At 38.3% G+C, this 27,330-nt stretch overlaps 1 protein-coding gene across 6 annotated transcripts in view; it reads left to right on the forward strand.

Annotated features, from left to right (window-relative positions):
- The window catches only part of PLPPR5 (phospholipid phosphatase related 5), a 141,362-nt gene that overhangs the window by 62,921 nt on the left and 51,111 nt on the right, over positions 1-27,330 (forward strand). For 4 of the 6 annotated variants that reach the window (XR_015273738.1, XM_086841846.1, XM_086841845.1 and 1 more), the window contains 4 exons: positions 12,856-12,988; positions 15,225-15,475; positions 24,281-24,457; positions 26,084-26,203. Coding sequence is in view for 5 of the 6 variants with exons in the window: in XM_086841846.1 (XP_086697972.1) it covers positions 12,856-12,988; positions 15,225-15,475; positions 24,281-24,457; positions 26,084-26,203 (681 nt within the window). In the remaining variant the exon portion in view is untranslated. Of the gene's footprint in view, positions 1-12,855; positions 12,989-15,224; positions 15,476-24,280; positions 24,458-26,083; positions 26,204-26,608; positions 26,859-27,330 lie in introns of those variants that run through there. The other 2 variants (XM_086841844.1, XM_086841843.1) reach the window with 1 other exon arrangement.

A 27,330-nucleotide genomic window follows, 5' to 3' on the forward strand; every position in this document is an offset into this window, starting at 1 on the left:
TAGAAAAACAAATACATGATTTGATAGTCTGATTCAGGTTTTATCTCAGCATTAAACCCCTAATCCAACAGAGCTATAACCAGGAGAAACAATTAAAAATTCAGAATCACTGTGTGTTTTCTTGGGAATTCTTCTTTATCTGTCTGTGTTCCTGTTGTGGTGTGATGGCATACATGAGTGGTGCCTGCAGAAGTTATATTTGTACTTCCACTTGAATGTATTTCTGCTGTGCTTAGTATGCATGTGATTTACAAACACTAACAATATCGAGGCCATATGCTTCATCCTTTGATGGGCTCTCTAGAAGTAAAGTGGCAAGCAGATGTGAACAAGGCAGGCAGGGTTCTGTTTGCAACAGCTAAATGCCTGCTTGTCCTACAAACGATGCACTTATGTTTAAGTGAGAAATTGTTAATCCAACTAATCCTGCACGATTAAGGAATTTGTATCATTGTTTGTAATCTAAAATAGTAGGCTTGAAGTAATAATCAGTTTTTCAACTAAACAATTCTTGCTCATTGTACATCATGCAGGATTGAGGAGATGGGTGTCCATATGATACATAATAAATGACAGCCAAAGTAGAATTTTAAGTAGCTTTAGCTGTGCTTCTCAGCCTTAAAAGCAGAGTGGTGTTTAAAAAGCTTTATATGCTCTTGCAGCATCCCTCAGAGCCACTGAAGTTCATGATGGCCCAGCTTTCATCACACATGATTTGTATTTAGCAGAGATGTGGTAACCTCAGAGAGTGCAAGATTGCAAGTAGAAAGTCCAGCTGAAGTGGATATCCCGTATCTCTGGCACTCAGAAGTTGCACATGAGACATACTGTTTTAAGGAGGAATATCTATTGAAAACAAAGTCCTTTGTGTTTGCACATAGTTCAGTGAACATGGTGTTGGACAGTGACTAGGAAAGCAGAAGTTCTAACATTTGCTATCTCTGATGGGCAAACTGCCTTTGCAAAGATCACTTCTTATGATCACTTTACCTGTGGATCAGAAAATATTTCTTTTCAATGTAAAGTGCTAAGAAATCTGCAGTAGAAAAATTACTGTATATATTAAGGCTTTTTATAATCTACTATTAGTGTAAAAAATTGTTCAATATAGAACCAAAACTGACTCTTAATTTTGGATGCCACTTCCTGGGCTGTGAGGTACCATAGAAAACCTTCCTGGCCCTACAGTATGGAAACTCGGGTTGTGGATTCCACTTCTGGTTGCCAGTCTGGTCAACATACAGTTATCTATAGTTTCGTATGTATTGTGTAAATGTATCATAAATATCCATTGTCTAATTGTTATACATTGAATATTTATATGAAAATGTCATTAATTATAGGCACTTGCTAATGTACAGCCAATTATAAATGCAGTATAGCTATGTTTTAAAAATACTATTTTTCTTTCTCTGCTGTTATTACTTCTTGCCTCTCATCCATGTCAGGTTAAAGAGTATGTATGAGAGCGTTCAGAGTTCTTAGTTTTCTAAATAATGATTAAGAAAAAAGCAGCTACCAAGAGCAGAAGTCAGCCTAACAGAATTCTGCTATTATATTTTATTTTTTACTTTCTCTATACAGCATATTGAAACACCTGTTGTTTTAGGTTGGTAGGTTTCATACTGTCTCTAAAAAGGGTCAGTCCTAGTTATTTTTTATCATTCGAATTTTGAGTAATATTATGAGGATTTCTTTGATTAATGTATAGTTTGCCTCCTTATAAATCAAGTATTGAATATTAGAATCAGCAAGTGGAACTCAGCTTCCCAGTGTAGTTATTTTGTATAGTAACAGGGATTTCTGTGATCTGTCTATAGCAATTTAGGGCTCAGACACGATTGAATTAATTATGCTGACAGATTTCTTAATCATGGGTCAGCTGAGCTGCAGTAACCAATGCCGTGGACTTGCAGCCTGTGGGGAGCACGAGGTGAAGTATTTGAACTTGACCTGCTTTAATCAAGACTTAGCCCAGGATGTGTTAGTTTTGTGGGTTTTACAGAGCGGGTGCAGAGGCTGTCCATGTTCTCAGCTCTGCTGGGAAAGAGGAGCCTCACCAGTGCAGCTGGTGCCTGACCTAGCACGTGCCGCTCTGTGCATGAGGTCAGCTCCATGCAGAGCCACGTGTGCACGTGCCCAAGCTTCGGCACATCCTTCATAGTGCTTTGATCATAGTTACATCGATTGAGCCTGATGTCCAGAGCCTCTCCACTTCTCGGTTTCTGCTTTTCCTGTTCCTGTGAGGAGCATCCTTGGCCCTGTTGGGGTGTATCAGGGCCCAGCCGTGAGGCCAGGCCTGAGGCTGCAGCCACTGTGCGCTCCAAGTGCACAGACACGAGTCCGAGAGGCCGGGGGGAGGCCTGGGGAGCCGCTGCTGCCGTAGGCTGGGGGCCACGAGCGCGTTCCACGGGAGCGGCGTGGGGACGTTCCGGCTCTTAGCGTGGGCCTCTTTGCCAAGCGCTCGCGCCTGGCTGGAGTCAGCGCTTCACTCGGTCACGGGGACTCTTTCCAGAGCATTTAGCAAAGGCAGATGAGGTTTGTAAGCAGATTGACCTTGGGGGGCATGCCAGTGGTTTGGGGACATCTGCAGCTGGCAGAATGAATGTACAGAGCTGGGCTGTGAGCTGTCAGCGTTGCCTTGGTGAAGGGATCTGCCCACTCAGGCGGGATGGACATGGAGCTGTTAATGCCCAGCTGTCAAATGGTAGTTGTGAAATGAGGCTTCTGTGTAAAGCACTGGGAGATTGTGCGTGAACAGTTATACCAGAGCTGGATTGCTAATTTGTTATCTTGGTATTGTTAATGAATTATCTTGCTGTTGATGGAGTTTAATCACATGCTTCAGTACTACTTGAAATCACAAGGCTTTCCTGAGGTGGAGTGCTGTGTGTGAATGGTTGGTGCTGATAGAATTTTTCTCTGGAACCACATTCATTTTAGTAGCTGGTACTGCAGTTTTACTCAGTATTTCTTCTGTTTCTGAATTGATTGTGATTGTTGTGTGATTAGGACTAGAGGGAAATCAGAAAGCAGAGACTATTTCTTTGAAAAACTAAGTATGTTTACATATGCAAGTGTGTATGCACAATGTGTTGCCAGAAAAATTCATGTTTACATGGTTGACTTGTATCTGTGGTTTAGTTCATATGTACTTTCGACCTTGAACACCAATGGCAAAAATGTAATGGCTCTAAGAATTGATTCATTTACACCAGAATACTTAAATTGTTATCACTGAGTGTGTGCAAGCACCTATCATTGCAGAACACTGGCTAAAAACGTATGTCTGTACATTTACATAACTATGTATTTTATATTATATCCTTTATTGTCTTCACAGAGTGAACCAAAAAAACAGCTATTATAGAGTCTGCCTTGAAGACAGTCAGTAGAGCTTCAGAAGATCTAAAAATTTTAAATAGACTCATTCATCCTTAAAACACTTCTCTCACCACTTGAGAGCTTTTTTCAAGATATTTGATAAAGCCAGCAGCATATTTAGTATTATTTTACAGATCTGTGCGAAGGAGATGATCCTTGTTAGGGTGAATCATTATGCACTATTTCATGAGTGGACAGAGATACAGTCACATATTGAAGAAGAGTAGCTGGGCTTACTTTGGCCAATAGACTTTGCAATTAGTTTTCAGAATACCATTGCATGCCTTAAAGAGCTGTTTTTATGCTCTTCTGCCTTCACAGCAAAGTATACAATCTCCCCTCTGTCTTGTAGGCATTTCCTGTACTAGGAAATTTTTGCTGAAATTTGCCACTCTTGCTACTCCTATTTCAGCTCATTGGCTGCTGTGCCAATGAGGGCACTTGGGACTTCCTCTTAATTCAAGCACTGCATTGTGTAAACTTCTAAACAGGGTCAGACAACATAGTGTTGCCAGCTGCACATCTGCAGCCATCTGGATTTGTGGCAGGAGCAATAAAATAGACATTGTGTAGCAGAGCTGAAAGAGTGACAGAAGTGGTGCAAATCATATTTGCAGAAAACTGACCATAGAGAAACCCACCATAAAGAAAATCCACCATATTTGATCTGCAGAATATATAGTTTTGTTATTGAAAAGGTCTTTCTACTTGTGCATTTTGCAAATAAAGAGAAATGGGATATGCTACTGCTGTGCAGTGTTTGGTGAAAAACCTTGCTGGCTAATTCATTCCCATTGCATTGTTTAGAGCAGAGGCAAGTAAGTATTAAAGCTTCTGGTGCTCATAAACAGGCCTCTACCCCCAATCCTATGACTTCATTAAGATTATGTTTCTAATAAACATCACTTCAGTATCTTAATTTATTATAATAACATTCTTAAGGAGAAATAATGGCACACTGTGAGATTACAGCTTTCAAGTCTGAGGGAGGAGGTGCATGGGAATGGCCACACATTGTTTTGTGTCTGGACTTGCTAGTTGTTTGAGGTGAAGCTAGAAGAGACACTTCTGACCTCTTTTCTTTTGAATCCTTTCTCCTTGATCACTAGCATCTCTAGTGACCTTTCTGAGAATAATGAGTCTACCTGGTCAGTGAAGCTTCAAAAGTTAACTTCTGTAGAGTCATTCACTTTGACTGGGTTACTCAAGTGTAAGTACAAGGTGCAGTCTCTACTTTTCTCTCCCTGAAAGCTTTTATTTGGTCACTTGTTTCCTGGCTCTCAGAGGCACTAGAAGTATGGATTAATACTGTCAGGATTTCTTACTGAGTAGTTTTACTGCTGGTTTTATGTTTTATTTTGCAAGTTACCTTAATGTGAGACATCTCAGAATAAGACATAGTTTTAGACTGAATACTTCCATGCATGGGTTTTTAAAGTGTTTTAAACTCACTTTTAGTGACACCTGGATTCTTTGCAGTAATGCTTACAATGTAAAGACAAAGTATATTAGAAGAATGACTTATAAGCTAACATGTTCAGGAGTGGGTATTGCATTTTTTGACTTATCTTTCTGATTTATCTGACCTGTTAAACATCTTCCTCAAATATTTAGTACTGCTTCCCTGTAAAATTGGATTGTCTTCCTAGTTTTGTTTTATTATTTTCTTGGGACAGTATTCATAGCCAATACCTATTTCCAGACTTTGGATGAGGCATTGCTCTTAACCTAGAGTGCCATAGATTTCACAACTAATCCAGCTCCTGTTGAAGTTAGTGGGGTTGCTACCTTTGATTTCAACTGGATGTATTTCATTTGTTGGCAATTATACTGTAGCCTAAGGTAATGGTAAGGGAAGAGGTGCTTATACAGAGGCCATTGTTAGTAGGAGTGGAGCTACTTATGTGATGACAAAGACAACTGCTTTATTTTGAAGGTCATTTTTAATAAAAAAATTAGAATTATTTTATTGAGCTGTCTGTATAAATTTATCATTATTAATCAAATACTGGTTGATAATAATAAACATAAGTAATAAGCCAGTTGTGTGTATGTTTTGTAAACATACATATTTTGCCACAAAAGTCCAGAAATCAATTTTTGTTGAATCTTGCAGGTATTAATCTTCTCTACAGCATGTTATTCTCATAGCTCTGTTAAAACAGAGGGTACTTATACTGTTCCAGTGTGTGGTCCTCCATTTTCCATTGTTTGATGGCAATGGCAATTCAGTGAAAGTGGCTTTCCTTGAACTGATCTCAGGAATAATATATCTGCAAAGCATATCTGGCCTTGAGTAGAAGTGAGCTAGAAGTAAGACAGTGGGAAAAGTGAGAAATAGAGATATTCTCCTTCTGAGCCTCTGAGAACAGTTGGCTACATTCATATACTGACTGTAAAACCACTACTTTGTGACCAGAATCATTAAGAGGTGCCTTTTATGTGATCAGATTTTTTTTTTCAAACAGGGATGAAAGCCCCTTCATGCTGAATTTTGCAGTTGAATGTTCATCCTGGGTAGAAAAGTGCAGTTGCATACATCACCTAAGGCTTAAAGTATAAAGTAACATTGCTGTTGGATATGATCACTGGTATGGGTGTCAGATGCATTGGTATTGTGTTTATCAGGGAATCACATTTTCAATATGCACAGAAGGGTTAGGACACCCATCTGCCTCAGCAGAAGAACAATGTACAGTTTTCTTGGCCAGTGAAGAAACAAAGGGGTTCACCAAGGCTGGGTCATGAAGAACCACAGTCTTTTCCACATGTGTCACTTGAAGTTCAGTGGAAGACTTATTTGATACAGCCGAGTCCAGAGATGAACATAAATGAAATTCATCTTCTCATAGAGAAGATAAATCATAGAGCTTTGAACACTTTGTTTTTCCTTCACAAAATATCAGTGTTTTAAAGGTTGAAGTTACGTGCTTGAGAAAAATAAAGAATTTTGATGTAGAATTATTTTTCAAATTCCTTCATGAAATAATTATATTTAACAACAACCTTTTTCATGGTATCAATCAGAGATCAGGAAACTAAAATCAGGTGGTATCTGGCCATTTTACAACTCATTTTCCTAAGGAGGTGTGTTTGTAAAGTGTGGAGTTCAGAAACTGCATGATGGCATCCTTGATTTTTGTAAAATGAAAATGAAGGCACTTTAAAAACCGTAAGAATTTCCTATGATAAGAACCTTATCTGGAGTATTTGAGCCTTAAGTAACTTCACAGTTTGAAATGTGAATTTATGCCTTTAGAAGGCAGTTTTGAATTAATTTTTCTCTCTTCCCCTCACCATTTACTAGGACTTTTTTTAGATGTAGAGATTTTCCCTAGATGAACATTTTTTCCCTATTTTTTTATGTTATTTTTTAAAATTAGAAAAGCTTGCTGCATGGGCAAGAATTCTCATGAATGTCTCTTATCTACAACCGCTTGCAACGTGTTCAGCAAGAATACTTGTGCCAGCATTTAGATAGTTTTAGAGCCAGGGGCCAGGCCCTTTCTTGGTCCCCAGACTGCCACACCGGCATTCCTGAGCGTGTTTTCCTCACATCCTGGCCTTTCCTGATAGCCTGGAGAGCTGCAGGTTTTGCCTGTTGGACACCACAGATGGGCTCCAGAGAAGATGTCATTTGCACACATGATCAATTGCTCAGTTAAGGAAAAAAGGAATCTCTTAAGAGACTTCAAAATATTTAATTTTTTTTTCCTCTCATGGTAATGAATGATGATAATTTGGTGGAAGATGGAGTTGTCCATGTCTCTGATTATGTTCTCATGTGGTTCATTTCTGGCTTCCTGCTTATAAATGCTTGGTTATTGTGTGCCTCTTGCTTTCAAGTACAAGTAAACTCTTCCTGAAGAGAGCAGCTTTTACCATTGTAGACATACTCAGTATGTTACTATGTATTAAAAAGGGCAATAAAGAGTATTTGTTCCCGTCAAAAGTAAAATTACTCTTTAGTAGCATATAGCCATACTCTGCCACAGAGAAGTAAATAAAGCAGATAATATTTCACTATTAGATACGTAAACTTTTACTGCTATTTTTCTTTTGTAAATGGACATGACCAAATATATTAAATTTTAGTATTTTTCTCTAAAAAATATGGGGAATACATATTTAAAAAAAAAAAAATTGAGAGGCACAAAAAGGCTGAGTATTTTTTCCAAATTCTTTCTCTAGAAAACCAATTTTCTTTTCACATCTTTTCTGTAGACTTTCAGAAGCTTCTATGCAGTATGGTCCTATATCCCCATGCTGAATGCGAGAGGATATTTTGTATTTAATCAATACCACACAGATTTATCAAGGATTTATTTTTTTTCATTTTCTGCAAAACTACTGGTCATTTTTTACCATAGAAAATGTACTACTCTGAAAACTGACCAGGGCATGTGCTGTCAGTTTAAGCAAGCAAGAAGCAATGAGAACAAGAAAAACACAAAGAAAATGGCCTCAAGGGAAAGCTCTGCATAATGAGCTTGAAATTGCTACTGCTGGAAACACAGTTGCTGCTTTTCCTGCCGTGGCTGTCACCTCACTCAACCATTTTAGCTTCAAGTGGAGAGTGGAGCTTTCAGCATCACTAAAGGCCAAGATTTCTCAAACTCTGAGGTCACTATGATAATTGGTACATGGATGGCATTTTTAAATAGGAAATAGGCCAGGAGTAGCCCATGGTCTCAAAAGTTAAAAAGACAAGGTAAAGAGCAGGAATAACCAAGCATGTAGAAGCCATATTTTTAGAAGAGATCTGCACCACACTATGTGGGAACTCAAAATGAATAAGGAAGCCATGCAATTTAATTGATAACAATTCTCTTAGAGATATGTAAATAATTCCCAGAATTTTTGGCTCTATTTCCTACCTTCCCTTCTTTCCTGATAAGGAAGAATGAGGAAGTTCATTCTAGAGAGAAAAGCAGAGCTATGGGGTGCCTGAGATGCTCATTCTCCCAAGGTTATTTCTTGAAGATGGTCTCCTAGAAGTCTTGGTTACTGTTCAAGTCATACCTAAATGGGAGAAACACAATGAATGAAACTAAGTCAGAAGAGAAATTACAATGCACAGTATTGTGAAATGTTCTTCTTAACTTGACGAGTTGAGCACATGGATGAATATTTAGTGGTCTTTTTAATGCAGTAACCACTTTTCAGTGTTACTCATCTATCTGAGTGGTTGCTGTAGTTACAGCATAACCTTGAGAATTGGCAGAGAGGGAATCGTGTATTCTATGACATTCCCTAGCCTGTGTGAAATATTTCTTGAACATTTGTGTAGATGTTAGCTGGAAAGGTCTATGGCTGTATACACAGAAATTTATTTCCCAATCCCAAATAGAGATTATCAAACTTATATTTCAGGATTTATCTTGTTTAACCATATTAATGTATCCTCGGATATCTTGTAATGCAAATGAATATTTAAGTCTCACTGGAGTCCTGGGGCTTTATAGGGCTTTATGTGATATATATGAGAATGTAGGTCATAAAGTAAACCTCATTAGTATTTTAAGAAGTGCAGATTTAAGGTTATTTATTTATATAGGTGCTGGCTGTTGTAAAACATAGGAGACACTAGGGGAAGTTTGTTTATGGAGTCAGTTTACTGGAAAATCAACAATGTCAGAACTTCTCTAGCTCTAATATTTGGAATGAGTCAGGCTTGACATTTTGAGTTGAAAAGAATGGAGAATTTAGAACCAAGTTAAGAATATACTGGATGGAAGGACAAATTAGATTTTTAAATTGACATGCAGTGCTAAAACTAGGCACAGCTTGCCTGGATTCAGAAAAATGACTAATACAGAAAAATCCTGGACTTACTTGGGAGGAAGGAATCAGTGTAGGGAATGTGTGCAAAATGCTGTAAGAATCCTGAGATGAAAACAAAGAAAGGGAAAGGTATTAGGTGGATAGCAATAAATGCAAAATGATGTATTACTAGTATAAATACACCATGAAAATCAATCAGTTTATATATTGATATGGAGTTAAGAGGTGAAACAAGAAGAAATATTAGTTTTAGATCTCACCCATCTCAAATTCTGTTCCTGGCTGTCAAATGGATTGTCACATCACAGACAGGATATAATTGCTATAGAGATGGTTCCAAAAACAACTGTAATTTAATTTTTGCTGGGCTAATATATTTATGTGCTTCCATAAGAGTAAATTATCATTGTTGTGTTCCTTGTTTCAACACTTACATACTTGGTGTTTTTATCTAAGGACTCTGCAAGTTGTTTATACATATGTTCTTCAGAATACTGGGGAGCCTGAACTTTGTACTGTTAGACTTTGGATAAAAATTGTTCTTATACTATATATGCTGTAGCTGTATGTCAAAATGGAAGGATGGCCTCCCCTGCTTTTAACAACTGTTAAAAGATCTGTGAGCTAAGAATTTTAATACATACCTGTGGCAAATTAGTACAATGATCTAAAGTAGTATGACCCTGTTAGAATAAGATAAAAGATGCTTCTAATACCCTCTATTTGTTGTTGCAATCATATTTCTATACCTGAACTTGTGTAGTTTTGTCCAGGTGTTTATGTTGTCGGAACATTCAGATTCTCCATTGTAATCTTTAACTCCCAGTTTTGGCAGTGAAACTGCCAAATAAAATATTCCAAAAGCTTTTTGCCCCAAGACTTATAGAAGAACACAAGTAATTCTGTTGAATTAAATGTCATTTGTTGGCTGGTTACAACTTGCATATGCAGTGGAAGGGGTAATGATGGTTCCTGTGCCAGCAGGAATACAGAAATCGCTCCTTCCAGGAATATACCTGGCAGGCAAATTGCTGTAAAGTACAGGGGGCATATCGTTCTCCTTTTCCTCTGCCCTGTAGAGCTGATTATTGCCAGTGATGCTGGAGAGAAGAAAGGGAAGGAATTGCACTGGGAAGCAGAATTTCTCCTGGGATTTATTGAGATTGAAAAGGATTTTTCTTCCATTTCTGAAACATCAATAGGCTGATTATTGAGATGAGCAGTGCTTGTGCTGAAGGATGGAGGAAGGAGAACAGCTTTAGCTGAGCTGCCAGTACAGAAAAATAAAGAACCTGTATTTATTGCCAAATTCTAGAAGGATTCTATCAAAGTGAATCCATGGAAGCATAGAGATGAATGCCTTGTGTGCTCAATGACTCTTATTACTTCTGACAGTAGAGCGCTAGGCCTTCTGTAGCAGAAATTTTGTTTTTAGCTGAATTCCACATCCTTCTGACCCTTGTACCTACGTGCCCACCCTTATTCTTGTTCAGCTAAGAACTTGAATGCTGCTGTTCTTGGAACAGAGGGTTTTCTTCATACAGGTCACCATCAAAGACAGGAAATGTAACAAGGAAAAGCTGTTGGCAGCAGCAAAGATCTAGATACAGCCGATGAAGACATTGTTGGAAGTGAGGATCTCCTTTTCTGTAACTGAACAAGCCGTTCTCTCTTTAGTTAACCCCAGCTTCCCTACCAGCCAAGAACAGAATCTTTATTCTTAGATCAGCAGATTCAGTCTCTGCTCAGAGCTGGAGAGTTGAGCTTGCTGGCACTCTTGGTGTTCTTGTAAAAGGTTGAGCACTGTATCTCACAGATGCTTCCTTTGTGGTGAATTCTGCTTTTTCCTGGAATTTCAAAATCTGTGAAAATTTTACTGAAGTCTGTTGAGTTTGGCAGAAAAAATTAAAGACTGAATCTGTCTCTATTCAGGTTGCCTAGACCTTGAGAGGAAACAAAAGCATTACTGTGACTCACAGTAAAAGTATAAGTGTTTCTGTTCTCACCTTTATGAATCACATTTAAACTGGTATTTTTGGTATGTTTTTTCATGAGAGCTATAGGGATCACTGGGTTGATTTCTCCTTCTCATAATTTGGATGATCTTGAATTCAAGGTTGAATTATTTTTCATGTATATTGATAATTTGCTAATTATAGTCGAAGAAATTCTACTTCACTGGGCTGAAAATTTGCTTGCATCACAATAGAGAGAGGATATTTTTTAGTTCAGGTACTGAAATTTCTTTTTTATCTAAAAACTCCACTAGGATCTGAAGCCAGTCTAAAGTAATAGATAATGACTGTTTTGATACCAAATTAAATTTTGCTTTTTACATACTTGCCTCCAGAGTTATTTTTGTTGCTTGTGCCACATTATTTATGAATAGCACTTTGCTCCACAATTTAGCCCAAGGGTATCTGCATAATCTACAAACAACTAAGGAAGGTCATTAATTGCATCCTTCCTGTTGACAAGAAAATGTGTGCGTGAGCTAGTGCCCACAGGTTATTTTATTTATTTTGTAGAACTGCTCACACCTATTATGATATGTGAAAATATTTATATTTTCTTGTTAGGGCAAAGGTTGAGAAAAATGTCAGCTATTAATCAGATTTGATGGCATTATTGATTGCATTTGTGGAGTATTAAGATCTCACTTTGGTAGTCTTCATTCTACCTGTCAATAAGCTTTATGTTTTTCATGTAGAGGAGTGGAAGGGCCTTGCCTGTAAGCCCCACAGTGAACCCAGGTTAGAATCCAGTGGTCAGTGACCCTTCTGCTCTGCTTTTCAATTATTCTTGCCATAAAGCTTCAGTGTCGTAGCTTTAGATAGATATCTGCTTAAGTCTTGCCTTTGGCTTTTGAGTCTGTCCATAATTGTAGTGAATAAATTAAAGGTCCATGCTTTGTTGTACAGGTAAATACATAACCTAGAGAAAATGTTTTACATTCAAAATATATTTTTTCTCGTTTGGTGGTTTTTATGGTTTTTTGCCAGCCATAAGGTGAATGATATATAGACATGAGAACTTTATTTGGGGTGGAGTGAATGTGAAACAGGCCGTTCTTAATGTTAAAATGTCAGTGGTGACACTTCGTTCAAGCATGAGGAGCAGAGCTAAAGCCAGACTTGATAAATTTAGCTAGCAAAATGTGAATCAAACCCTGTTAAGTGCCTCCTGGCAAACCAAACCTCTGATGTGAACAGGAGCTCTGTTAGGATTTTTTTCCCCCTTTCTCTCTACCATAGTCCAAAATTTAAAGTTCAACTCTGCAGAGTGCTGAGTGTCAGGGAATGTCATGTGGGAACTGAAATGTTCAGCATCTTCCAAGATTAGGCCTTTACTTTGGTCCAGATCTTGTGCATTATGTGATCTGTTGTTCGTGAACTAACAGATTTCTTTCTCTTTCCCCTTGTCCTGAAAACTAGGTTATGTTATGTCGCCTACAAATCCTCGTTGTAATAATTTATTCTCTTTTAAGGCAAATAAAGTAAAGCAAGCCATAAGGCATATTTTCCTGATAAGAAGATTAATGTACAGAACTTGATTCACTTATGCTGTCTTTTGTGCTGGTTTGGTCTTGTTTCTTTAAGATGAGATGTCTGTCTCTGTAATATTAGTGTATTTTACTTGCTGTAATCTGATGCACCATTTCTCTCCCTTTTTTTCTCCTCCCCTAAGATTATCGTTGGAGAAACTGCAGTCTTTTGTCTACAGTTAGCTACAAAGGATTTTGAAAACCAAGAGAAAACAATATTAACTGGAGACTGTTGTTATATAAATCCACTGGTGCGCAGGACCATCAGATTCCTTGGTATGAGCAAAATTACTGCTTTCATTTTCTGAATGGTGAGAGTGATCAATTATGTCTTAATTTTGATCTGGGGAAAATATTTAGATAGCCATTTAACATGTCATGTGCAGTCTTAACTCAGATGCTGTTTTCCTTTTAGGTAGCAAATGAAGCTTTTTGGAAGTTTGGATTAAAGAAACAATAGCAGAAACAGCAGTAAAAATAGAAAAAACTGGGACCACTAGGGGAATAAACAGCCAGCAGGGGTGAAGTGGAGGAAGGTGATATCCTTGTGCCATATCTATAGCTGGTAGTAAACACACACACACCAAAGTTGAAGACATTGGGATATAAATGTGTTTGAAGCCAAGCCGATTTAGCTGCTTTCTTAGCCTGGATATTGTATTGTAGTCTCTAGCAGAAAATTGTACAAAATCTATGCTACATTGGTTTTGGCTGAAACTCCCCCATTGACTTTAGTAGATATGAGATGTCATCTTTTCTACTTAGTTTGTTCTAAACGTATTTGGAGGGAGAAATCCCACCACTCAAAATGTGTATTATCATTTCCAGATGCTGATTTATAATGCATGTAGGGATGCCATAGCAGGGCTCAAATCTCCTGTTTGCTTCTCTCTCATGGTTGCATCTGAAGGAAACAGCTGGAGGAATGAAGCCTTGGGGCAGCTAATCCTGTTGTGTACCCCAGTCTCAGGGGGAGGGAGGGCATGTGCAGCTGAGTCTGCATTCGCAGTGTTTGTGTAACAACTGTGCCTCCCTTCCCGGAGTGTGATTGCTCCCAGTAAGGAGACTGTCTTGTATAGGTCTGGAGGAGGTCAGGAGTGATGATGAGGAGCTCCTCCCACTCCAGTTCCTCTCTGTGTAATCAGTGCCTGAGTTTTATTCCCACTAAGTGGTCCCTTCCTTCCTCATAGGGAAGCAAAAAAAATAGAAGCTCATAGAAGCAAAAAAAATTTGGTAGAGGTGGCAGGAGTGAATAAAGGTCTCTGCTGTTCCAGCAGACAAAGCATTGCTACTCATTACGCTCTTCCAGAGTGATGTGTCCACCTGTGCTGTGCAGTGCACACCCTTGAGACTGGCTGAAAGGCCCTCCTGTGATGTAACATGGCCAGGCACAATGTGCTGCTCACCACATTCTGACATCTTGGGAGGAATTAACATCAGTGTGACATTGCTGACCAGCCAGGATCCCAGAAATCCTTGGTCCTCTAGCTTTGCTAAGTTAAAAACCTGACCTGAATGAATGCATGTTTCTGTGGAATTATGTCTGCTGTGATATTGATCCATTAAATTCCTCATAGCACCCCATGAAATTGGGATTTGCCGGATCTCACCCTATATTCACAGTGGATTAGAGTATGGGAAAGGTACAGTGATTTGCCCATGGAAATACAGGAGGAAATCTCTAGCTCAGGTGGAATTGGAACAAGTGCCCACTGGCTTTGCCTGCTGGTCAGGCTGCTGTGTTTGCATGTATTTCCAGAGCTCTTTCTCTGTTTACAAAAGGATAGAGGGACCTCTTTATAGCAGAAATCTGTTTTCTTTTAAGTAATCAGATACATACATTTACATTCTAATGAATGAGTACATGTGCTTAATGCTTTGCTGGTATGTCTGATTAAAAAACTCCTTAGCATAAGTAGTTCCTCAAATATATAAATCTTCAGCTCACTGTGTTGATACTGTGATTAATATGCCATGCATAGAGATTTACCCAGTAGCAGGCAGATGAAGACAACTGGTGCATGGGGATACTGAATTATTCAGTACTTTAGATTCTTTACAGATGCAAGGAAAATAAAAGTTTGTCCAGTTTGTGTTATGACTTTCCAAGTTACTTATCCATCAGGGTCTGACCTTGGTTTTCAAGCAGATTTATTGGGTGAATCATTTCCCTCTGTCACTTGTGTTTAGTGAACATGGGCAAAAGTTAGGTACCAGTAAAGCCAGGTACCCCAGACAGGGGATGTGCATGGCTATGGGGCCTAGGGAAGCAGGCTGCTTGCACAAGGGATGAGTGTTCCTGTGAAAGATGGGAGAGACATCAGGTGTGTGGGTACACTGCAGTGTTACTGCTGCAGTTTTGTGGGAAAATACCATCTCCAGTTGGAGCCGTGGTCTTTAGGGTACAGTACATGGGAGGATTTTTCATGTTCTTGAATGGAAGAAGCTGATACTTTGCTGTGATAATTACTATAAATTGTCAGGAAATTTAACTCTCTGTTTCCCTCTTTAGGAATTTACGCATTTGGACTGTTTGCTACGGACATCTTTGTAAATGCTGGACAAGTAGTAACAGGGAATCTTGCACCCCATTTTCTTGCACTTTGTAAACCCAACTATACAGCACTTGGATGTAAACAGTATACACAGTTCATCAATGGTGTACATGCCTGTACTGGAAATCCAGACCTTATCATGAAAGCCAGAAAGACTTTCCCATCCAAAGAAGCAGCACTAAGTATATATGCAGCTATGTATCTGGCTGTAAGTATATCATATTATTTAATAACACTGTATTTTTGAGGGCAAATGGCTGGCACCATTTGCCCATGTGAGGGGGAGGAGGGAGGAATGAGTAGAAGATAAGGCCCAAAATTGGCTGATTTACTGCATGCAAACCTTCTGTGAGTTACTGTGAGAATGGTTCATTTGGATTAATTCTGACATGCTATAGTGGTTTCTGAGCCTTGGAGGCCAAAACATTGCTAAGAGAGGGCAAGTTGTCCTTAAAGGGTTTGATTTACTCTTTCCCCATTTCCAGAGTGTGTGAGACAATCCTTTGCTGGGTGCTAGGGAATAAGGGTGGGGTTTTCCTCAGACTGGTAGTGGTACCTCTCTGTGTTTTAACCCAGTGCAGATCAGTAGAATCACACATGGCCATATTCTTTGGTGAGGTGAAGCAGAAGGGTGAGCTATGTGTATGTCTCTCATGTCTGCATGTTTCTCAAGATCCCTGTGTGTCTTTTTGGTACCAGAACTGGTTTTTATAGGTACCTCATTCAAAGTCAGTTTGGCTCTGATTACGTAATAAAGTGAGCTACAAGACAATCCACCCTTTTTCCCCTCTCCTCTCCTCTCTTTTACAGGGAGTGATGAACAGCACTGGGATAAAACCTGGTGTTTACTGCCTGGATCAGAGCTGTTGTATAGGTTGTGGAGGGGCAGGGGAGAGGAAGAGTCACCATTTAATATCACTCAAGTAACTCTGGCTTAGTTTGGAGTTATCATTCTAGCCTTAAGCAAGAGCAAGTGCATCTTGTTCCTTTGCTGGGGACAAGTTCTCCACAGCACATGCCTGTGGGAGTGTCTTACCTGACCTGTGCTGGTAATCACAGCCCTCTGCAGGCCTTGGGATGAGCCCAGGGCTGCCTTCATAGTGTCAGTGGGAAACTAGGCAGGTGTGTGTACCTTTGTGGTCATGGCAGGAGTCAGCCCTTACGTTCCCTCAGTATTTGAGCAGTGGCCTGCCCATAGATGTGTGTGGATGTGTCTATATGCACATGTAGATATACAGGTGTGTGACTGTGTATTGCTTTTGAGCACATACCAAATGAGCCAGCAATTAGTTCCTGATTGATCTGGAAACTGATGCTTGCCAACATGGCAAAGATCCCAGCCCCATCCACAGACAGTATGTCGACTTAGTGCTTCTGCACAGGGCTTTAGAACCAGTTGCTTAAAATCTGCAGCACTGATGATAACATTTACCAGGTTCCTTGTGAGCAATGTCTGTTTAAGAGATGCTGATCATCAGTTAGTGCAGACAAGTGCTTGTAAATAAGGGATGAACAATAATACTCTATTCTAACTTGAGGCAAGTATGTCTTCCACTTGTATTGTCTTTATTTGGGGCAATATCTAAGGATGAAACACTCTAAATTTGATGCAAGCTGTTTTAGAAAATACTCAGAATTTTTCATTTTAATTGCTCCTATTTTTCTCATCCATCTGTAAAGTAGGATTTCCACTGTTGCCGTGAGTCAGAGTAACTAGGAAACCAGCTATTCAGCTACTGCAAAGCAGAAAGTAAAATAGTATTAATACATTTTAAAAACAAAAAGTAGGCATCAGTAAAGCTTAATACCTAATATAAGTGGCTTTTGACATGAGCAAGAATGCCTCATGCAAATCTTGTCTGTGGTCAATATACAGTTAGCAATATAAAAAAATTAAAGATGCTAAGATCCATTTCATTGCTATTTGCTCCTTTAGTAACTATAGAAATAAATATATCCTATGTTATTACTGTACTACTGCATGGTGCTGGACACTGCTATCATTTAACTAGAGCACTATAAACTACTCTCAGGACTTCTGAGTTCCACAGTAGCTTCTTGTTACAATATTGGCAGGTTCGCTGTTTTTTTACTTAAATCCTATTGCATGACTGAAGCTAAAAATACCATTTATTAACACTCCAAAGGAAAAAAAAAAATCAGTGTTCCAGTACTGGGGTCATGTCCTTACACTGCCATGATGTTTATGAGGATAGTTGGCCCTAAATAACAATTTTGTCATTGCTGTTCACTAGAGTAGAAGATTTAAAACAGTAGCCTAGTCTTTGTATGAGCCATGCTACAACAGTTATTGAGAACACAGACATAAAGATCTCCATATATTACTTGCTGTTTCATTAGAATATAATCTACAAAATGTGCTTTCTTTTTGGTTAACAGAAATTTTGAAGAGAGGGAAATATGGTTATGGAATCCTCCCTGGTTATTTCAGATAGCTGTGCATGAAACAAAACCAGCTTACAGGAAAAAAAATATACAGAGCTGACCCAAGGGTCCTTGCTCTCTGAGGCGGTGAAATAAATACTTTGAGACTTGTGTGATTTCACCAATCAATGCATTTAGAAACAGAGCCTATGCTTTATCTGATAATTCCCCTATCTCATTCCATTTAAATGCATCCACGTCCTTCTCACCTAGCATCTGTGCATATTGTCTTGTTAACAATAGCTTCTCTTTTCATCTAAGTTCTTGACTCTTCCATTTATCCCCTCTCCCCCTTTTTGAGAGTGGGTGGCTGCTATGGTAACTCAGAATTCCCCTCCTGTTTGAATGTACAGTCGTTTTCAAACAGTTGTTTTGCTAATATTTAGAGCTTTGTAGTGTTTGCCTCCATTACTTCCAGTACCTTTCAGTAGAGACTTAAGCATTGGAAATGTTGACGGCAGAGCTGTGATTAGGTGTTTTCTCTACCCTGCTCCAAACACAGATGCACTCAGTAATGCATTGCCTTACTTCTTCAGAATTTCAGGTTCATTCTTTCCAGTGTACCACTGTTTTCAAAATTAATTACTGTAAATCTGCTCTGAAATCTTTAACTAATCTGGCTGGTGCCTGGATTTTTCCTTAGGTGTCAGCACTGATCTCATTGGAGATCTTTTGTTTGTCCTTGATTGAGTTGGGTTAGTAAGTTGACTGCATCTGCTTTCATTTCTTATCAGCATTGCAATTCACCCTTTCTCAGCTGGAACAGTATTTGCTGCATAAGGCAAACACTGCAACTTTATTAAATAATATATAATTGTATAAGCCACATTTTGATATGCATAAGTTGACATAGCCTGGACAATTAGAGATAAGTTTTGAAACAGCCAAGTATGCACATACTTGGGGTGTTTTCTGCAACTGAGACACAGGAAATGGAAGTCATGAGTCTTTTTTTTTTTTTGGTAGGATTTCAAAGTGATATATGAAGATTTAGTCAGCCTATTCCCATAGGTTTAAATATAAGATGTATGACTAACAATTGTCATTTGATACTGCAGAACTAGGGGATTGGTCATTACTAGCTATAGTTTAAAAGAAATCTTAATTCATTCTGTAAAGTTTTGGTTTGTTTTTTTGTTGTTGTTCTTATTGCATTGCACAAAAGCAGTTGGTAGGGTAGTGTTTGAACTTTGTGTTACTGCACACATTTCAGCCTTGGGTTTGTAATGATGGAGGAACAGGCTTCATGTATTGATAGCTGATATAGCCCTTTAGTCTGTAGGCAGCTTTTGTTGCTTTGTACTGTGAACTCTTGGCCTCAGCTATGGCTTCAGACATAGCAGACATAGCAGATTGTAAAGCCTACAAATAACTTTTTCCTCTCTGCAGAGCTTTTCTTTGGCCAACAATCATGTTTTATGCAAGGCTGTTGCTCCTGGCATTTTGCTACATTGGTTTTATCATGTAGTGTGTTTGTGAGTCACTGGGAAAAGACAACAAGATAGTCAGGGTAACAGTGCTGTCAGTGAATGCAGTGACATTCTCCTCAGTGTCACTCCCTGACCCAGTTACAGGTGTAGGTCTAGTCTTACCTGTGTTGAGGTGCCTGTTAGATTCCAGCTAAATGGGCTGCTGGTGAAGGCATGATAGGCCTCTCAGACAGGCTTAAGGGGATGCTCAGGAGGGAAAGGACTGGCAGAGCCACCTCATTGTGGTCAAAAATGGACTTTGTGGTCCATTTTTTATTATGAAATTAAAGGGTTCTTCTGGCTGCCTTTCAGGGACAGTGCTAGGAATGTGGAATTTCTTTTCAGTGCAGCAGATATCCCTCAATACTGATAATAAAACACATGTCATGAGCTTTACATATTGAGTGTATTGGTTTCTTTCAGACAAATTATAAAATAATATTACCATTTGATCCAGGTATTTATTGAAAGACCTCTAAATTTCATGTCAGTCAGCTCTTCATTACAATTCAGTTCCTCAAGAAAACAGCCTCTGTAATAAGTGAGTCTTATGGTCTTGGTATACTGAAAGATACCTCTTTCCTTCTCCAGTTGTTTTATAGTTACAGCTGTGGGGAGCTTATAGTGGGAAAATGCTAAATGCATTTAATGCTGAAGTCCAGAATTCTAGAGCTTTTTTTTTCCTTTTTCCAAGCCAGCCCCTGACTCTGAACGCTAACTTTTGTCTAGGGTCATAAATAATTAGATCAAAACATATAGAGAAAACTGGAGGAGGCTTCAGAAACACTGAAAGAAATCTTCAGTGGACAGTTGCAGAAGGACCCAGATGCTTTGAGAATATGACTTTGGTTTGCTCTAGAAGTAGTTTGACCCGTTAATTATTACTGAAGGAAGCTGAAAAGATTTTAGATTGTCAAACAGGATTCTAACTAAACACTGAGCCTGTTTATAGACTACAACATCCCACTGTTTTTTCAGCTTTTTGATATGAGTGTCTCTTTCCTTGTAAGTCTGATGAATATTGCAAATTCCTTGGGTGGAACATTTATAACATTACTTATGCTACTTAAATAGTTCAAGATTATTTCTTTAATGCTAGCACATTGTAAAAGAAAAAGAAAACATTAGATAATTCATGCTTGAAGTACTGCCTGGGATGGTTGCCTCTACAATGATTTCTTCCTCATTCTTCTTGTTGCCTTACAAGTCATTATTCACTGCCTGCTGAGGGACTGGTCTCTATGTCCCAGGCTGTCTAAATTAGGGAGGAATAAAATAGAAGACACAGGAGGGATCTTTACCTGCATCCCTGGGCCCCAGGCTGATGAAATCAGCAAGGAAAATTATCTTCCCTCCTGGCTGGAGTACCCAGCCTGATGAGTAGCTCCAGTGTAACTAAAATGGGATTCTGAGACCTGTTACACCTGTGTTTGTGTGCATAGATGTTGGTGTGGGTGGGCCTAAAGATAGCTGAAAGATGCCTAGAAAGAGCTTGCAGCATAGCCCAGGAATCCACTTTGTCCTGCACTTTACATACCATTCCTGTTCTTTTCTTAGCATGTTTTGGAATGATTTTATTTGTACTAGATTTAGGACAAACTTCACTGGCCACTTGCAATCTGACACTTTTGAAGTACTTTCCCAGTATAAGCTGAATGCCAAGGCTGTGATTGTTCCTTATGCTATGGCCTGAGCCAGTCATATCAGAAACCTCACAGCTGTGGTGGTGATAATTTCTTTAAAATTAATATTTTCAAACCCACTTAAATTAAAGGTTTTCTTTCAATTGATGAAGTTCTCTTACAGTTACTTCCAGTATCTTGAGGACTGAAGGTCAAATATTTGTGTTTTTATGAAAATTGAATAAATATTGTTATATTGTGTGATCAGGTAACAGTCCACCTCCTTACATGCCTGTCTGTCTGTGTCTGCTTACTGGTGACAGCTCTGTATCTTTCATACTAAAATCTTATTTCAGGAAAAAAGAACTGTGGTAGACGTTCTTTGAGAGAAGATTCACTACTGTTCTGATGTTGCAGAAGCAGGTGCAGCCTGCTATATTAATTCTAACTACTGTATCAATCCTTGATGTACATACAAAATCTCTGCTGTTGGTCTTGCTGTTGAATTCCTGTTCTTTAAAGGAATGGAGGTGAAGTTGTTCAGTAAACATCTTTAGCCATGTAAAAAGTTATATTGTCATTCATTCTTACTAATGTTTTAAATCACTGAGCTCTTTTCCTTTGTTGATACTGCATTTAATATTTATTAAAAGCAGGTGAAGAATCCTGTCATCTTTTCAGGTTGTTTATTGTTTGTCAATTACTGAGTGTGCTGGTTTATATTTTTTCCACCAGATTCAAGAAGAAAACAGCTGCTTAATTATATTTTATTCTTAGTGTAAATTAGGTCTTTGACAGAGTTGACTGTGTTAATATATTATACTAGAGGTGCAAGAGGCCAAGTTTAAAAATGGGTATCTGTGAATCCTGCCTTGGAGGAGGCTATATTTGCTGTATAGAATTTTGAAGATACAGACTTTTTGTCACACTGTTTCAGGAAGGTTTGGCCTGTTTTTGTTGATTCTCTTGTATTGTAATATAATGCTGTTCCTTACATGAGTGGTACCTGTTCTTTAAAGAAAAGACAGAAATGGTACCTATTGGTACCTCTGCTGGCAGAACCCTCAGGTTATTTCTAATAATGAACTGACAACCATGACTGCTCATACAAGGAGGGGACTTGGCAAATGAGGTCTCTACTCATGTGAGGCACAGCATGAATCTGTGGTTGTTTTTCTTAGTGCTTTGAGTAGGGATTTGAAGGACATGCTTGCTTGTGAAAACATTCAGAGAATTTTTTGCAGAACATTTTTTGGGTTCATCTTTGTATTAAAAATGTTGAAATTTGAAGTACTGCAGAACCAATTATTTGTACTATAACGTGTTTTCTTATTAAAAATTGAGATAATCTTCTTGGGCAATGACCAGTTGGTTCTCAAAGATAACTGAAGTATGTCACCATGATCTTCCTTAAACAGTCAGGTTTTTCCTTCTCAGTAGTCACTTCAGTTTAATGTAACACAGTACAGAATTAAATGTGAAATAGCTTCCTGCTAACTCCCCTGTGTCAGCTTCACCCAAAAGCTGTATTTGAAATTTGATTTTCTTATTGTGTATTAAAAATGTTCCAGTGTTTTTCCTAGCACCAGCTGTCCTAACATGTAGTGTGAATGTGGATAATGGTGTTAGTATCCAGGAGAACAGTGAAACTCACTAAAATAGTTGGCTGCTGAGTTAATTCAGTGTGCAATACTCTGCCTATAGCTTGAAGAAAACCAGTGGGACTAAAAAGCTGGAAATTAAATTTGCAGTCCTCTTATCACCTTTCTGCATGGAAAGAGTAACTCACTGAAGACAGCCTGCAAAACTACAAGGAGCTAAGATAAAAGAATAATCAGCAAAGGGAGAAAGTTTCTGAAATGGTCTAGGAAGAAGAGAGGAGAATGTGGCTTGGAGATAAACCCAAAACCTCTTTTTTTTTCTAAAACTTTGCTCTGAATTAGTGGAAATCTTTCTACTAGTTTCCTGTTCATCATACAAAGTACATTGAAGGTTTGTGTGTTGCACTTCTCTGATGTTATTTTAAGATTAACCTTTGTTTCATCCTCTAAGCCAAGGATCTTTCTCTAGTGTTTTGAACAAAACTACTGTCAGAGATGTTACTCTTCTTAGACAAGTGCTGACCACTATTTCTTAACTCAATTTATTGTAACTGTAACCACACTTTCTAAACTGCTTCTTGGCTGGATTATTGCAGCACTTCGTAAACTGATTCCTGGTAAATTCCACTGAAGTTTCAGACAGTAAAAAAAAAAACCCAAACCTACCCAAAGGACTGCCCATTTGTTGGCCAAAGAAGTGGTACTGCTTCTTCAATGCAGACCCATCTGTTTTCCTTTGCAGTTCAAAGTGATGGCATTACAAACTTGGAATCTTTAGTGAGGCTCCATAGGAAATATTTGCATTCCTCAGTTCAAAAACTTAAATCCTGTTTAAAATTTGAAGATTTAGGCTTTCAGTGGTTTAATTACAGAAACATCTTCTGCAGAGAGTAGAAGCTTTTTTGGTCCAAAATCTTGTTAGCTGTAGTTTATTACAATTCAGTAATGAATTTTTGACAGGTGGGGAGGAGGAGTGTTGCAAGCGGTCTTAATGCCAAGATTCAAGAGAATGGAAAGTCAAATATTTGATATTAATTTCTTCCATTGTCTCATCAGAGCTTGGAAAGTTCTGGGTTAAACCTGGTAGTCACTAATGCACTCTTAGGGTAGAAGAGCTGCTCTTTTATCAGGCCCTGCTTTTAATTCAGTGTTATTGCACAGGGAGAATTAGACTGCAGCAGGACAAGTGGATTTCTCAGTCTGATGCATAAAACCTGCAGCATTTAGATTGGTTTGTGTGAAGCACAGGGTTGTATTAGTTCAGCACTAGTTAAAAAACTATTACACTGTGTTTATAAAAGTAGATGCTGGGATTTAGTTCCATTTTCACTGCTCTTTGACACTGTTTTTTTACCTTTTCACTGATTTTTGACAAATCACTAGTCACATGAAGAAGTGGTGTATAAGGAGGAAAGGCTTTTGTAAAGAAAAACAAGGTCTTTATGTATTCCCTTTCTTACTCTGCCTGGCAGCTTGTAATAGTACTAATAGTACTTCAGGGTAAAAATCTTTCTCTGTTACTGTCAACTCTGCACAGTGAAAATCAGTCTCTTTACTTCTATGCATTAATAAATAAATACACAGACTGAGAGTAATTGGATGGGATTGTCCAATTTGCCTGTTTTTCTGTAGGCTTTTTAGGTTCATGTAAAATGCAGTTTTTCTGTATGGTCTGATTATTTTTCTGTATCCCTAGGAAAAGGGTGTGATGACTTGATCTACTACTCTTACCTCCTAGTTTCCTTACACCCTCCCCTGACTCTGGAAAAAAAGCACCAAATACACATAGTCTATTAAAATAAAATACAGAGCTTTTATTCACCAATTAGTGGGAGATATCCATCAATCTTACAATTTCTTCCTTTCTAATTTTCAGATGTATATCACCAACACAGTGAAAGCCAGAGGAACAAGGCTTGCAAAACCTGTTCTGTGTTTGGGTTTAATGTGCTTGGCTTTCCTTACTGGAATCAACAGAGTAGCAGAGTATCGAAACCACTGGTCAGATGTAATAGCAGGATTTGTAATTGGAATATCTATAGCAGTATTTTTGGTAAGTGTGTGTCTGTGTCACTTTTGTTTGAAAAAAATGAGTATATAAGTTTGTATCTCTAAAAAAGCCTTCAAGTAACTAAATAACAGAAGACATTTCTTAGGTTTTTTAATTAGTCATCAGTTTTCTTAGTAATGTTTACATACACTCAGAAATATGAAGTCAAGAAAAGACTGATCCAGTTATCTCTCTTGACTTCCATATAAACCAACAACAATTTCAAACAGTAATTCTTGCAGCAAGGCCCACCTGCAGGAAGTATATATTGCTCAGAATAATGCATAGGTATGATTTAATGTATAAAGTATTAAATTTGATAGAGTGGTACCCAGACTGATCAGAGAATAGGTAGCAGGTTTTTTTCCTGGCTTTTCAGTACTCTGATGAATTTATTTCATAGTGATTCAGGTTTATGTTAAAATTTCATATTATTCTGTATAAAAAAGTCTTTGGTTAGCCTTTTCCTTTTCTGGAGCTGTGTTCCAAAACCAGGTAGTTAATTGCAGTTGCCAGTCATTACTGTGTCAGAAAACTGTTTCTAATCTATCAGTCACCTTCACTAATATCTGCAGTGCAAGACTGCATGTATAGAACAGAGCAGTCATTGCTGTTTAATGTCTCTAGGTTTGTCTGTCTGGCAGCTTGTAATAGTAATAAATACACCTTTGAATTTTTTCCCCATGAAAACACTTTAGAGTTTAACTCTTGGATTGCAGGGTCTTGGTCTCAAGATCTTGCATCTGAAAGCATGGCTTGGCTGAGAACCCACCCAGGGATGGCTGGGGTGGGTGTTTTCACTCTTCTAGACATGCAAGGGTAGCTGCAAGTCTCCTTTAAAATACAGCTGCTTGCATTTCCAAACATTCCCTTCCATACAAGGTGTCCAGGCTTTACATTTGGTTGTTCACATTTAAGATTTTCCATTCTGTTAATGCCCCATAACTAATAAAAGAGAACAGAATAGAGAGGAAATCTCTCCCAGCATTTTTTCTTATATTTTGTCATGTATGTTGCATAAACACATTTGAGTAGCATGATATCAAATTTAGTTGTGTTTTGAAAAAAATGCAGTTGGTGAACATTGCTGCTCAGCTGAGTGTTGGAATTAGTAGAACACAAACTGTTACACGTCGCGTTTCTAAGTTACTGTGAGAATCTGCTGCCCTGAGCAGATTTGAAGTTACATTCAGACTTGGGCATGGTCCTTGCCTTCTTATTCCCTTTATTACTCTTCATTTGAGAAAGTCTTTGCTGATCAAAACTGAGATGGCACTGGCCTTCCCAAGAGTTTAAGGTTAATGCCATGTGATGCTGCAAGACATCTCTTCACGACATTGATAGTAATTGCTGTTATATTATGTAGCTTCAGTAATGGATTTTCTTTTAGATAAGAGGTTTTTTTTGGTTCTCAAATGATGCATGTACCAATAAATTGGTAGAAGGTCTTTTGTCTTAAAATATTAATTAAGGATTTTCTGTAAAACATGAACTTCACATTTCAGTGTTTCTACTGTAAAGCTGTGACTAAAGCTGGTGTCATTTCTGCCTAATGATATTTTTCTGGATCAAAGCTTGAAAAAGTGAGTTGTTCCTTAAGCATTCTGTTTATCTTGTAATCCCTTCTAGGTTGTTTGTGTGGTAAATAACTTCAGAGGACGTCAGCCAGAACATGAACATTCTCATCTGGATAATCTGACCCAGATGCCCATGATCAGCATACCAAGAGTAGAAAGCCCTTTAGAAAAGGTAATGTCTGACTTTTAAAAAAACAATTAAAACGTAGCTTTCCTGGAAGGATTATCACAAACTATCCTGACAAGAGTGCCAAGGTAATCAGATTTAAAATAAAGAAACATGTCAGTGAAGGAGAAAGAAAAAAATAATTTAATTCAGTGACGCCCCTTAGGAGGTTCTTCATGTCATCATTTCACTGCCATAGCTGCTGCTAAGCCCATGGAGTCAGGCCAAGTAGGTCTGAGACTCTATTCCCTTGTGTTTTTCAAGTAAATGTGATTAATACTCTGCCTGATAGTCCACAGAACATAGAAAGTTCTTAGAATGCTTAGAAAGAGCCCCTAACCCCTGTCCCAAGGGGCTTTCCAATTCATATACAAGTGGCATTTATCCTGTTTGTTTGTGGTGTGTTCTCAGTCTGGTGTAGAGCATGGGATGCAGTCCCTTCTGGATCAGCTGTGGGGCTTCCATCATCAGACACCTGCTAGCCCCAGGGCAGGGCACCCTCCTGGAAGTGAGAGTAGCAGTGGGCCATACAGTAACAGCACTAACCCCAGGATCTCTTGTCGGAGCACTAGGGATTTTAGACTAGGACATTCTAGTGAGAGTCTCCTGGGTATGCCAAGACTTTTTGCTTAAGTATCACAATAAAATCTATTTTAGTTCACTTTGAAAACTATATTTTTTTGATGATGATATTGTACTATATGTTAGGTAAGATTGTCTGACTAATTTTATGAGAAAACAAATACTGAAATAGATAGCGCAACCAAATAGAGAAAATATTTTAGATAGTTTACCAAGGGGATACTTTGAACTAGTAATGCAGTTTAAAAGAAAGTTTGTTTTTTCTAATGACTTTTTCTGTCATTATTCATTAAAATCTATTGAATTATGCCCATATTTGAAGATAGCAAACAATTCTACACTGGGTAGGGCACCAAATATATTTTCTGTGGTATTCTTTTAATTCCAAATCAATTCAGATGATTTTTTTTTTTTTCAGAATGTTAAACAGAAGAAAGGTTTTCAAGCACTTTCCAATCTGTCTTATTCACTTGAAAGTGGTGGAAGTTGTCCTTTAGTAAGAATTGCTGCCAGTCCTGGGTTTTTTATTCCTTTCCTTGAAGGGAAAGAAG

Source organism: Cyanistes caeruleus, chromosome 9 (assembly GCF_971803275.1).
Source record: "Cyanistes caeruleus chromosome 9, bCyaCae1.hap1.1, whole genome shotgun sequence".
NCBI lineage: Eukaryota > Metazoa > Chordata > Aves > Passeriformes > Paridae > Cyanistes > Cyanistes caeruleus.